The sequence below is a fragment of the Hippocampus comes genome, unplaced genomic scaffold, assembly GCF_001891065.2.
Source record: "Hippocampus comes isolate QL1 unplaced genomic scaffold, H_comes_QL1_v1.1 scaffold68, whole genome shotgun sequence".
NCBI lineage: Eukaryota > Metazoa > Chordata > Actinopteri > Syngnathiformes > Syngnathidae > Hippocampus > Hippocampus comes.
This window is the reverse complement of record NW_017805625.1, coordinates 5,453,091-5,467,016: the sequence shown is the minus strand read 5'-3', so window position 1 is coordinate 5,467,016 and position 13,926 is coordinate 5,453,091. Positions and strand designations below refer to the sequence as shown.

At 41.6% G+C, this 13,926-nt stretch overlaps 3 protein-coding genes across 4 annotated transcripts; 2 read left to right on the top strand and 1 right to left on the bottom strand.

The window, feature by feature from the left end:
• The first annotated feature begins 254 nt into the window (after positions 1-254).
• On the top strand, positions 255-6,011 carry rft1 (RFT1 homolog). 2 transcript variants are annotated; one of them, XM_019881045.1, is made up of 11 exons: positions 255-492; positions 563-648; positions 1,034-1,156; positions 1,232-1,523; positions 1,599-1,733; positions 2,148-2,408; positions 2,481-2,625; positions 3,091-3,196; positions 3,587-3,836; positions 3,918-3,952; positions 5,523-6,011. In XM_019881045.1, exons 1-11 carry the CDS (start codon positions 430-432, stop codon positions 5,524-5,526), a joined length of 1,500 nt encoding a protein of 499 aa, XP_019736604.1. In that variant the 5' UTR covers positions 255-429; the 3' UTR covers positions 5,527-6,011. The 2 variants fall into 2 exon arrangements, with proteins under 2 accessions (XP_019736604.1, XP_019736603.1); XM_019881044.1 differs by lacking the exon at positions 5,523-6,011 and having other exon boundaries at positions 3,918-4,192.
• Positions 6,012-6,549: 538 nt separating this feature from the next.
• Positions 6,550-9,270, top strand: LOC109522458 (protein RFT1 homolog). Its single transcript, XM_019881046.1, has 7 exons — positions 6,550-6,669; positions 6,745-6,879; positions 7,226-7,486; positions 7,559-7,703; positions 8,169-8,274; positions 8,665-8,914; positions 8,996-9,270. Exons 1-7 carry the CDS (start codon positions 6,550-6,552, stop codon positions 9,158-9,160), a joined length of 1,182 nt encoding a protein of 393 aa, XP_019736605.1. The 3' UTR covers positions 9,161-9,270.
• A 2,023-nt stretch (positions 9,271-11,293) lies between these two features.
• LOC109522168 (piggyBac transposable element-derived protein 4-like) lies at positions 11,294-13,067 on the bottom strand. The gene is given in 3 exon segments (XM_019880480.1): positions 11,294-11,671; positions 11,759-12,253; positions 12,255-13,067. Coding segments are annotated over 3 exon segments (1,686 nt in total).
• Between the last annotated feature and the right edge of the window lie 859 nt (positions 13,068-13,926).

Below are 13,926 nucleotides of genomic sequence, written 5' to 3'. Positions count from 1 at the left end.
GTCTTTGTAATTTAGAATAATTTGTTTCTGAAAAGTTACAATCTACATATGTTGCGTTCTCTCTATAAGTAGTTTGATTGATTGATTGATTGATTGATTGATTGATTGATTGATTCATATACTGTACATGCATTTTGATTTTTAGTTTTTATACGTAATGTCTGTGTTACTGCTTCTTTAAACAAAGATGACATTGGCCGGAAGTAAGCTGCATACCCACCAATGGCGTCTCGCGTAATTCACCTAACGTCACTACGTAACTTCTATACCAATGTGTACGGAAGTGGGAAATGGAATCACCACGCTAAATTCGTGTCATGTGTACTCAGAATCCTTCTTTTAACGCGGTGGAGAGAAATGAATTCTGTTTTTAATGTCGAAAATCATAATTAAACATAGAATTTCAAGCGGGGGCAAAACAATTCCAGAATGAGCTCTCAGGACGTACTTAAAAACGCGTCCACTCTCGCGTCGTACAATGTGCTGCTACAGGTGAGTAAACGCTAACTTGCATTAATCGGTGTGTGAAATGCTTCCACCTAATATTAATATTTGATTTCAGGTGATGTTCCGCGTGCTCACCTTCTTATTGAACGCGTTCACCCTGCGTTTTGTATCCAAAGAGCTGATTGGAGTGGTGAATGTAAGGTAAGCCCAGTAAATCACAACTTTTATCGAGCCAGGCATATATTTTGCATCTCCTCTTAATTTAATCAAAAATTTACCAAGGCAGATTGAAATCAGAGCCAGAATAGTCGAACTAAGGGCTGGTGTACTCACAGGAATTGAAGACACCGAGATCTTCAACATCTCTGTGGAACAACATTTAATTGTGCTGCCTGTCACTATACGCCGTCGTCATATATTAACAAGTGTGAATGATTTGTAGTTAAGTTAATTTCCTGTGGTACACCTGATGATGTGAGCTCTCTCAGGTACCGTGGTTGGAAACTACTGATAAATTGTGTTGCCACTGTCGCTCAAAGCGGTTTATTTATAACAGTAATGTGTGTTATTATCTTCCTATTTTTAGGCTTACACTGCTGTACTCGACGTTAGTATTTTTGTCTCGAGAGGCCTTTCGAAGAGCCTGTCTGAGTGGATCTACTGACGGGAAGCGCAACTGGAGGCAGCTCATCAACCTGCTATGGCTGACGTAAACTTCACCAACCACCGTGTTCTTCACCGTGCAATGTTTGCTTGTCTCTTGAAAGCACTCTTGGTCTGTCAGGTTGCCTCTGGGTGTGCTGTGGGGAGCCCTGTTAGCCGCTGTGTGGCTATGGCTCCTGGAGGTGCCAGATCCTCAATCAGTTCCTTTTTACGGCCCCGCCGTGCTGCTGTTCGGACTAGCTGGGGTGCAGGAGCTCCTGGCCGAGCCCCTCTGGGTGCTGGCCCAAGTGCACATGTTTGTGAAACTAAAGGTGGTCGCTGAGAGCTTGGCTATGTTGGCTAAGTGCAGCGTGACGGTGGTGTTGGTGATGTCTGCCCGGGAGTGGGGCCTTTACATCTTCTCTGCTGCTCATGTAAGAATCTGCTCCAAATCTCATATACTGTTTGTTCATTCATGATGAATAACTTTAATTTCTGTCATCTTTTAGCTGGTGTACACAGGAGTCTTGGTGCTGTGCTATGCGGTTTACTTTCTTCATTTCTTGCCGTCCAAAGAGGCAATTGAGAGCAATTTCCCCCTGCGCAATATTAGAGATCTGATGCCTCACAAAGCTCATGGAGAGGTAGTGTGATTGTTTCTTATCCCTTTTTTGTTACAATATAGCCATGAGTGTGGGTTTTTTCCTGGCTCAAATTGAGGCACAAGCAGCCCCCACTGGCTAAGTAACATTAGCATCAACGTTTGTAATGTTATGGCTCAAATTGAGGCACAAGCAGCCCCCACTGGCTCCAACCAACACTATTTGTATCAATCAATTACATGAATTTTGAAAAAGTAACATTAGCATCAACGTTTGTAATGTTCCTGATATTTGCATTTACTTCTGTTTGGAAATTCACAAAATCATCTGGTGGATATCAGGGGATCTGACCGCAGTTGCAGTGACAAAATACGCCCAACTCAACGCAAAGTTAGTCGAGTTCTACCAGTTTTGACGACATCAGGATAACCTCTCAGAGCATCTGTCTTTTTGTAGCCGCTGGTGGACTGGACCGTGGCCCGTCTTACCTGGAGCTTCTTCAAGCAGTCGTTCCTCAAGCAGATCCTGACTGAAGGGGAGCGCTACGTCATGACCTTCCTGAACGTCCTGAGCTTCGGCGACCAGGGCGTTTATGACATCGTCAACAATCTGGGCTCCATGGTGGCGCGCTTCATCTTCCTGCCAATCGAGGAGAGCTTCTACATCTTCTTTGCCAAAGTGCTGGAGCGAGGCCGTGATGTGAAAAGCCAGAAACAGGTGTGCACTGGCATGTTTTATTGTGAATAAATATTGATGAGTTCAAGTTCACAATGTGATTGTTGTCTTCAGGAAGACGTTGGTGTCGCAGCAGATGTGCTACAATGCCTGCTCAAACTGGTGCTGGTGATTGGACTCATTATCGCGGTCTTTGGGTACGCCTACTCAGAACTGGCCCTGGATATTTATGGTGGATCTCTGCTGAGCAGTGGGGCAGGTAATCTAGACAATGTGTGTCTGGTTTTATTGGATTTAACCGCTGCATTTGATACAGTAGATCACAGTATTCAGTTGGCTCGTTTGCAGCACCTGGTGTGCATTAGCGGTAGTGCCCTTCAGTGGTTTGGGTCCTATTCGGCTGGCAAAACTTTTTGTGTTAGCCTTGGTTGGTCTTAGTCATGAACTGTTGTGTGATGTTCCACAGGGTTCAATTCCGGGGCCTCTGCTTTTCTCCATTGTATCTGCTCTCTTTTGGTTTCATCTTAAGGAAACATGGTATTTACTTCCAATGCTTTGCGGATGACTGTCAGATCTATGTACCGCTGAGCAAAAAAGACACTTTCCCATTGATTAACATGGCCCTAGAGGTATTAATTGATTAATATGTTTTAATATTTTAAGACAATTGCGAGACTGTACAAGAATTTTCACTTCACTGCTTCTTCTTTGTATTTTGTTGAAGGTCCATCCCTGCTGCGATATTACAGCTGCTACGTCCTCCTGCTGGCTGTAAATGGAGTGACCGAGTGTTTTGTGTTTGCTGCAATGAGCCAAGAGGAGGTTGACAAGTACGCACCAATAAAGCTTTGCTACATCGCTTTTAACACAGCAAAATATACATACAGTGGTGCCTTGAGATCTGAGGAACCTGAGATAGTGAGCAAGTCCAACACAGCACAGTTATCACTGAATCGAACCAAAAATGTGGCAAAACGGATTCATTCTTCAAGTATGTCATTTAATTATGTAATTGCTGCATGTGTTTATAAAGTAAAAAATGATAAACATACACTTTTTTTTCTTAAAAACACATTCACATTTTTGTTGTTGGGGTTTTTGGCATGCAGAAACAGATTAATGACATTTCCATTCAATTCAATGGGAAAAGATAATTTCAGAAATGAGTGTTAAAGGAATAAAATTGGATGTCAAGACAACACTTCATTATTCATTTTTAGGTACAACTTGGTGATGCTGGCCCTGTCTGCGTCCTTCCTCTTCCTGTCCTACATGCTGACGTGGTGGGCTGGTGGCGTGGGCTTCATTCTGGCCAACTGCTTGAACATGGCCCTCCGCATCACGCACAGCGTCCTGTACATTCGCCGCTACTTCCTGTCCAGTCAGTGGAAACCATTGCGGGGCCTGCTGCCCTCGCTGCCGCTGTGCCTGGTGCTCGGTGTCAGTGCAGCCGTCACGGTTGTCAGTGAGGTAATCTTCAAACACTTCATTACTAATGTTGACTTGAGGGTCTTAATGGAATTTGTATTAAAAGGGGATTTGTTGTCGCAGATTGCTTTTTGCTGCGACGGCGGTTGGCTCCTGAGGTTCGTCCACGTCGGCGTGGGAGCGGCCTGTCTTTTTTTTGTTCTCGGGACGGTTGTGCTCACAGAAACTCAACTCGTTGTGTTTGTGAGGACTCAGCTTTTGCCCCAGTACAGGAAAAAACGCCTATAACGTGAAGGTCAGCGGCAAGTGGATCTTTCTTTTTGTGGATCTTGGACGCAAGTATATACAGTATGTGCCTAATTAATATTGAAGAGAAGTTCAGTTCAGTAGTACAATTTCAAAAAAAATGAAACTCATTTCATAAATGCCGAGGAAATTATTTTTTTAGCTGTAAGAAATTAAAACCAGTCAAGACAATGTCACTACATTTTTTAATCTGTGATGGAAGTAAACTTTTCTAGATTTTTTTTTTTGGGGTGTTTACTGAATCTGCGCTCACTTTATTATTTTTTTCCCTTTGATACATTTGATTTTTGTAATAACATAATATGTAATATAGTAATCTATCTAATAATATTTATGAATTAAGGGTTAGGTTCAGCAATAATAGCGATAAATTTAAAACGCATGGTAGAATCCATCTTGCGCAAGCTTTTATAGGTCAAAGTTAAAAACAAGATATAGCTTAAAAACTGGATACACGAGAAAAAAAGTACTCGTTTTTGTCACTGTCAAAGATAAATTTTGGGACACCAAAATTGGTTTCAAAATTTGCTGTTGACCAGTGTAATCAATATTATCAGAAAGAAGATCATGAAATATTTCACTTTGTGTGAAGTGAATTTAAGACATAAACTTCACTGCTGAAACAAATTGTTTTCGCCAATACTGTACTTTATTAATATGCACGTGTAAGTGAATGTGTATTATAACGTGACTGAATAATTCCTCTGTACATATGAAGAAGTGTACCCTTATTGGATACATCATTAGGTACACCTTCCAGATCTATTTTTAATTGAAAGGCACGCAGATATTACGCTGTGATACCGTGAAGTGTATGTAATCATCTGCGTATGTGCTGTACTCTAAATACGGTGATTTCGATTAACTTTATTTTTTTGCTGATTTTGTAAATATGTACCTAATGAGTAGTGACTATTGAGTGTTTGATAAGTAAACTATTGTGGGCCAAATTTAATGGATTGTGTTAGTCGGATTTTTACTGCTGAAGTCACTTCACGCAAATTCATACAGTGCATCATTCAACATACATTGTTTGTGTGTCGCTATGTGATGTGTCATGGTATGTATCCATTCTGTTTGGCAAAGTTGACCACCGGAAAGTATTTTCAACCCTTATGGATCGATCGTATTAAATGATTTTATTAAATCGTGTTGATTTTAAAATGCCTGACATGACAGCAACTTTGATTCCCATTTCCTTGATGGACTCTGGGCAAAAACAAAGCCTTTAATTGTAATTTAAAAAAAAATTGAAGTGAAAGAGAATCTGCCGCACCCCTATTTTGATGTCACTTTTTTGTTAAGTCATCTCACGTGTTACGGGATGATTTGTCCAGGTTGTAGTTTTACTTGCATAGCTGACGTCATGTTGTTTGTGGAATGACCTTGTTAATCTGTTAAAAATGTTCTTTTGCTCCATAGGTAACCTTCCGTTGCATGAGACGTGCAGTGGATATCAAACATCTACACATCCCTGTTGAAATGTCAGATTTTCACTTTATTTGGTCAAGATTTTTTATTCCCTTTTCACTAAAATTTCCGAGCAACCCTTGGGCTCAAGAGTTTTTGTCGTGTTTTTTTTTAATTTTATAAGATCATGTATTTTCTTCCTTGACTTTTCACCAGGAAAACCAGAAGCGAGTGTTTTTTTTTTTTGGTTTTGCAGAACCACAAACTGCTAAACTACAAGCTGTGCTTCTTCCACACTTACAACTGAAGGAAGCGTCCGTCAGGGTTGGATAATGATGTCATTATGAGGAATGAGCAGTAAAGTACTGCAAGCGATTTGCTTTTTGGTCTTTTTTTTGTCAGTTTGAAACTGGGATTAATTTGCACACACATAAACTGTGGGAGGAGGATAACTAAGTCATTTATGAATTTTTTTGTATTCAACCACTCAAAATGTCACTGGCATCATATAAGCTTGAAAAGGAAAGTCACAACAACTATGAAGAATTTATAACAGATTTTATATAAAGTAATAATCCACCACCAAATACTGAACAAGAATAACCAACACTTTTCAGAACAACAACACTTTTCAGAACAAGAACAACGAACACTTTTCAAAACAAACAAGAACAACGAACACTTTTCAGAACTTTTTTTTTTCAGCAGTTTTTGCAGATGTTCCTCATGTGTTTGCGGCAAACGCCTGAACCACACTTTTCGCATTCATTGGATGCAATGACTTTGACTGTGCAGAGGGCACATTGTTTTCGCTTGACCTTGGGATTTTCTTGCTTTTCTGCAGCCTGCACCTCAACTGGAGCGGTATGTGGCTTTCTCCGATGAACCTCTGGCATGATCAACGCATGGCCGAGCTCCTCGAGGAACAGCCTTCTTTTGTAAAGTTTCTTGGCGTTCCAACCCGGGTTCACATGGGTGTACAGAATAAAGGCATTGAAGGCCGAAACGTCCAGCAGGTGGTAGAAAAGGCACATTGGCCATGTTTGTGAAACTAAAGGTGGTCGCTGAGAGCTTGGCTATGTTGGCTAAGTGCAGCGTGACGGTGGTGTTGGTGATGTCTGCCTGGGAGTGGGGCCTTTACATCTTCTCTGCTGCTCATGTAAGAATCTGCTCCAAATCTCATATACTGTTTGTTCATTCATGATGAATAACTTTAATTTCTGTCATCTTTTAGCTGGTGTACACAGGAGTCTTGGTGCTGTGCTATGCGGTTTACTTTCTTCATTTCTTGCCGTCCAAAGAGGCAATTGAGAGCAATTTCCCCCTGCGCAATATTAGAGATCTGATGCCTCACAAAGCTCATGGAGAGGTAGTGTGATTGTTTCTTATCTCTTTTTTGTTACAATATAGCCATGAGTGGGGGTTTTTTCCTGGCTCAAATTGAGGCACAAGCAGCCCCCACTGGCTCCAACCAACACTATTTGTATCAATCAATTACATGAATTTTGAAAAAGTAACATTAGCATCAACGTTTGTAATGTTCCTGATATTTGCATTTACTTCTGTTTGGAAATTCACAAAATCATCTGGTGGATATCAGGGGATCTGACCGCAGTTGCAGTGACAAAATACGCCCAACTCAACGCAAAGTTAGTCGAGTTCTACCAGTTTTGACGACATCAGGATAACCTCTCAGAGCATCTGTCTTTTTGTAGCCGCTGGTGGACTGGACCGTGGCCCGTCTTACCTGGAGCTTCTTCAAGCAGTCGTTCCTCAAGCAGATCCTGACTGAAGGGGAGCGCTACGTCATGACCTTCCTGAACGTCCTGAGCTTCGGCGACCAGGGCGTTTATGACATCGTCAACAATCTGGGCTCCATGGTGGCGCGCTTCATCTTCCTGCCAATCGAGGAGAGCTTCTACATCTTCTTTGCCAAAGTGCTGGAGCGAGGCCGTGATGTGAAAAGCCAGAAACAGGTGTGCACTGGCATGTTTTATTGTGAATAAATATTGATGAGTTCAAGTTCACAATGTGATTGTTGTCTTCAGGAAGACGTTGGTGTCGCAGCAGATGTGCTACAATGCCTGCTCAAACTGGTGCTGGTGATTGGACTCATTATCGCGGTCTTTGGGTACGCCTACTCAGAACTGGCCCTGGATATTTATGGTGGATCTCTGCTGAGCAGTGGGGCAGGTAATCTAGACAATGTGTGTCTGGTTTTATTGGATTTAACCGCTGCATTTGATACAGTAGATCACAGTATTCAGTTGGCTCGTTTGCAGCACCTGGTGTGCATTAGCGGTAGTGCCCTTCAGTGGTTTGGGTCCTATTCGGCTGGCAAAACTTTTTGTGTTAGCCTTGGTTGGTCTTAGTCATGAACTGTTGTGTGATGTTCCACAGGGTTCAATTCCGGGGCCTCTGCTTTTCTCCATTGTATCTGCTCTCTTTTGGTTTCATCTTAAGGAAACATGGTATTTACTTCCAATGCTTTGCGGATGACTGTCAGATCTATGTACCGCTGAGCAAAAAAGACACTTTCCCATTGATTAACATGGCCCTAGAGGTATTAATTGATTAATATGTTTTAATATTTTAAGACAATTGCGAGACTGTACAAGAATTTTCACTTCACTGCTTCTTCTTTGTATTTTGTTGAAGGTCCATCCCTGCTGCGATATTACAGCTGCTACGTCCTCCTGCTGGCTGTAAATGGAGTGACCGAGTGTTTTGTGTTTGCTGCAATGAGCCAAGAGGAGGTTGACAAGTACGCACCAATAAAGCTTTGCTACATCGCTTTTAACACAGCAAAATATACATACAGTGGTGCCTTGAGATCTGAGGAACCTGAGATAGTGAGCAAGTCCAACACAGCACAGTTATCACTGAATCGAACCAAAAATGTGGCAAAACGGATTCATTCTTCAAGTATGTCATTTAATTATGTAATTGCTGCATGTGTTTATAAAGTAAAAAATGATAAACATACACTTTTTTTTCTTAAAAACACATTCACATTTTTGTTGTTGGGGTTTTTGGCATGCAGAAACAGATTAATGACATTTCCATTCAATTCAATGGGAAAAGATAATTTTAGAAATGAGTGTTAAAGGAATAAAATTGGATGTCAAGACAACACTTCATTATTCATTTTTAGGTACAACTTGGTGATGCTGGCCCTGTCTGCGTCCTTCCTCTTCCTGTCCTACATGCTGACGTGGTGGGCTGGTGGCGTGGGCTTCATTCTGGCCAACTGCTTGAACATGGCCCTCCGCATCACGCACAGCGTCCTGTACATTCGCCGCTACTTCCTGTCCAGTCAGTGGAAAACACTGCGGGGCCTGCTGCCCTCGCTGCCGCTGTGCCTGGTGCTCGGTGTCAGTGCAGCCGTCACGGTTGTCAGTGAGGTAATCTTCAAACACTTCATTACTAATGTTGACTTGAGGGTCTTAATGGAATTTGTATTAAAAGGGGATTTGTTGTCGCAGATTGCTTTTTGCTGCGACGGCGGTTGGCTCCTGAGGTTCGTCCACGTCGGCGTGGGAGCGGCCTGTCTTTTTTTTGTTCTCGGGACGGTTGTGCTCACAGAAACTCAACTCGTTGTGTTTGTGAGGACTCAGCTTTTGCCCCAGTACAGGAAAAAACGCCTATAACGTGAAGGTCAGCGGCAAGTGGATCTTTCTTTTTGTGGATCTTGGACGCAAGTATATACAGTATGTGCCTAATTAATATTGAAGAGAAGTTCAGTTCAGTAGTACAATTTCAAAAAAAATGAAACTCATTTCATAAATGCCGAGGAAATTATTTTTTTAGCTGTAAGAAATTAAAACCAGTCAACACAATGTCACTACATTTTTTAATCTGTGATGCAAGTAAACTTTTCTAGATTTTTTTTTTTTGGGGTGTTTACTGAATCTGCGCTCACTTTATTATTTTTTTCCCTTTGATACATTTGATTTTTGTAATAACATAATATGTAATATAGTAATCTATCTAATAATATTTATGAATTAAGGGTTAGGTTCAGCAATAATAGCGATAAATTTAAAACGCATGGTAGAATCCATCTTGCGCAAGCTTTTATAGGTCAAAGTTAAAAACAAGATATAGCTTAAAAACTGGATACACGAGAAAAAAAAGTACTCGTTTTTGTCACTGTCAAAGATAAATTTTGGGACACCAAAATTGGTTTCAAAATTTGCTGTTGACCAGTGTAATCAATATTATAAGAAAGAAGATCATGAAATATTTCACTTTGTGTGGAGTGAATTTAAGATATAAACTTCACTGCTGAAACAAATTGTTTTCGCCAATACTGTACTTTATTAATATGCACGTGTAAGTGAATGTGTATTATAACGTGACTGAATAATTCCTCTGTACATATGAAGAAGTGTACCCTTATTGGATACATCATTAGGTACACCTTCCAGATCTATTTTTAATTGAAAGGCACGCAGATATTACGCTGTGATACCGTGAAGTGTATGTAATCATCTGCGTATGTGCTGTACTCTAAATACGGTGATTTCGATTAACTTTATTTTTTTGCTGATTTTGTAAATATGTACCTAATGAGTAGTGACTATTGAGTGTTTGATAAGTAAACTATTGTGGGCCAAATTTAATGGATTGTGTTAGTCGGATTTTTACTGCTGAAGTCACTTCACGCAAATTCATACAGTGCATCATTCAACATACATTGTTTGTGTGTCGCTATGTGATGTGTCATGGTATGTATCCATTCTGTTTGGCAAAGTTGACCACCGGAAAGTATTTTCAACCCTTATGGATCGATCGTATTAAATGATTTTATTAAATCGTGTTGATTTTAAAATGCCTGACATGACAGCAACTTTGATTCCCATTTCCTTGATGGACTCTGGGCAAAAACAAAGCCTTTAATTGTAATTTAAAAAAAAATTGAAGTGAAAGAGAATCTGCCGCACCCCTATTTTGATGTCACTTTTTTGTTAAGTCATCTCACGTGTTACGGGATGATTTGTCCAGGTTGTAGTTTTACTTGCATAGCTGACGTCATGTTGTTTGTGGAATGACCTTGTTAATCTGTTAAAAATGTTCTTTTGCTCCATAGGTAACCTTCCGTTGCATGAGACGTGCAGTGGATATCAAACATCTACACATTCCTGTTGAAATGTCAGATTTTCACTTTATTTGGTCAAGATTTTTTATTCCCTTTTCACTAAAATTTCCGAGCAACCCTTGGGCTCAAGAGTTTTTGTAGTGTTATTTGTTTAATTTTTAAGATCATGTATTTTCTTCCTTGACTTTTCACCAGGAAAACCAGAAGCGAGTGTTTTTTTTTTTTTGGTTTTGCAGAACCACAAACTGCTAAACTACAAGCTGTGCTTCTTCCACACTTACAACTGAAGGAAGCGTCCGTCAGGGTTGGATAATGATGTCATTATGAGGAATGAGCAGTAAAGTACTGCAAGCGATTTGCTTTTTGGTCTTTTTTTTTGTCAGATTGAAACTGGGATTAATTTGCACACACATAAACTGTGGGAGGAGGATAACTAAGTCATTTATGAATTTTTTTGTATTCACCCACTCAAAATGTCACTGGCATCATATAAGCTTGAAAAGGAAAGTCACAACAACTATGAAGAATTTATAACAGATTTTATATAAAGTAATAATCCACCACCAAATACTGAACAAGAATAACCAACACTTTTCAGAACAACAACACTTTTCAGAACAAGAACAACGAACACTTTTCAAAACAAACAAGAACAACGAACACTTTTCAGAACTTTTTTTTTTCAGCAGTTTTTGCAGATGTTCCTCATGTGTTTGCGGCAAACGCCTGAACCACACTTTTCGCATTCATTGGATGCAATGACTTTGACTGTGCAGAGGGCACATTGTTTTCGCTTGACCTTGGGATTTTCTTGCTTTTCTGCAGCCTGCACCTCAACTGGAGCGGTATGTGGCTTTCTCCGATGAACCTCTGGCATGATCAACGCATGGCCGAGCTCCTCGAGGAACAGCCTTCTTTTGTAAAGTTTCTTGGCGTTCCAACCCGGGTTCACATGGGTGTACAGAATAAAGGCATTGAAGGCCGAAACGTCCAGCAGGTGGTAGAAAAGGCACATTGGCCACCGTTGTGCTCGCCGGCGAGTTGAGTATGTGCCACATGCCTGCAACACACACAAAAACATCAGATGACATCGATTACAAGACAGCTTTGATAAACACTTTGTGACAGAGACAAAACTTGTGCTTGCCTGGTCCAGGTGGTCCACCGCTCCCTTACATTTATTGTAATCCAATACAATTTCGGGTTTTCTTTTGCCCCCGGCCTCCACTTTAGGCTTCTTGTGTACTGTGCTGAGCAACAGCACATTTTTCCCTTTTTTGGGGACGTATGAAACCAAAGCCATGTCTCTGGTGAAGCAGAAAATGCTCGAGAGGGGCTGCCTTTCAGTTATTTGTGTCATTTGCGCAGGGAGCTCGCTCTTGTTCCTTCTTATAGTACCCACAAGTGAGTTTCTTTTTTTTTTCAGTTCTGCTGCAAGGGGTACTGATGTGAAAAAGTTGTCCATCGTTATTATGTGTCCTTCCAGACTGTCAGTGAGTCCGAGCATCACACGCATTCCTACATTGTGCTCACGCGTGCCCCCTGGAGGCTTGCCGGTGTAGATCTCCAGCTTCCACGCGTAGGAGGTTCGAGCGTCACAGACGGCCCAAATTTTTATGCCATACTTTGCGGGCTTTGACGGGCATATACTGTTTGAAGCTGCAGCGTCCTCTAAAGGAAATTAGCTGCTCGTCAACGCACACGTCACGCCCCACGTTAAACATTTTCTCCAGCCGGAAATTCCAGCTGCTCCACAAATCTGATATCGGCGACAGTTTGTTCGCATGGTTCGGCTGCGGGCTCTGCTTCGAAGCAGTATCGAAACGTAGCATTCGGTTGATTTCCATAAATCTCCGATGAGACATTGCTAAGGGGAACATCGGACGCCCGGTCTTGACGCTCCACAAGCTGCTCGTCGCTTCGTGCCTGGACCGGTACGTTCCAGACAGGATCAGCAGCCCGATAAACGCCCGCAGCTCTTGGGGCGTGAGGCGATACCAGTTCTTGGTCTTTCGGTGCGCTTGGTGGTTGGTCATTTTGACTATTTTCTCGATGAATTCCTGATCCACAAATAACGCAAACGCCGTCTCGGGGCTGCTGATCCTGGATACTGCATACAACGTGGGGCCAGGCGTGGGAATTCGTGGATGGACGTAACGTACAGCCACTTCGTTGCTTGGATGCCACATCACTTTTTTATTTTTCGACCACCAGACCGTATCAACGGCCCATCCCGGTGGATCCTGGTCCTGCCCGACCACTTTCGGAGCATCATCCGAGGCTCCCTCTTCTTCTTCCCTATCGGAGCTGTCCTCGGCGTTGTCGTCAGCATCAGGCTGATAATCGGAAAACTCCACCGACGACTCATGTTCTGACCTTTCAGAGCCGGAATAGTCTTCGGTGTCATTCGACGAAATTGCTCGAAAGGTTTCGTCTTTGTTAAAAAACGTCGCCATTTCTGCACTCTCCAACATCCAACTCACTCTGGCGGTTGATTGGCTGCTGGCCTGACCATTCGCGGGCTAATAAATTTAAATTCAAACCTGAGGCGGACCAATCATAGTTGAGATTCAAAAACATAACTCGAAATCTGAGCCAATCTCTATGCAGAACATCCGTTTGAAATAAAGACGCTGACACGCATGCTTATTGCGTAGACCAGGTGTGGGCAATTATTTTCCCGGTGGGGGGCCAAATGAAAAGCAGAAAATATTGTAGAGGGCCGGGCCAAAAGTTAGAAATCTGCTCCCTTTTTAAATTTTATTTCTACGTTGAAGTAAGTTAATGACATTGCTTACAGAAGCTGATAAGAGTATGTATTATTGCTAGAAAGTCCAGTTATTTTACAGAAAAACGATTTCTTCAGTGAAATGATGCAAAACAATTCTAATTGTGCAACATTTGTAACTCTTTTTCAGTAAGATGAACACTACAACGCTTTCTGATTTTAACTTTCCCATGAAGATAGCACAATGTCTTTGTATTCCAGTAATAATGTAACATAACTCACATTTTTTTGTCCCAACTGCCAAACAATGTAGAAAAAATACAAGCGAGCATGTTTCGGTGTATTTTTTTTTTCTTGTTCAGTAGAGATCAATCTAGCTCGGGGGCCACATTGATTTCTAAATTTGACAGGTGGACCGGGTCAGCACAAGATACGGTACATATAAAAAACTGTATATGTTGACAGTCCATACCAAGCATCAACAGAACAAAAGCATTAAATTATTACAGGATGATTGGTCGTAGAAAGGGTTCTGTCAGGGCACTGTCAGGGTGTAGCTACCCTAAATGGGCCTTTGGCAAAGTTAG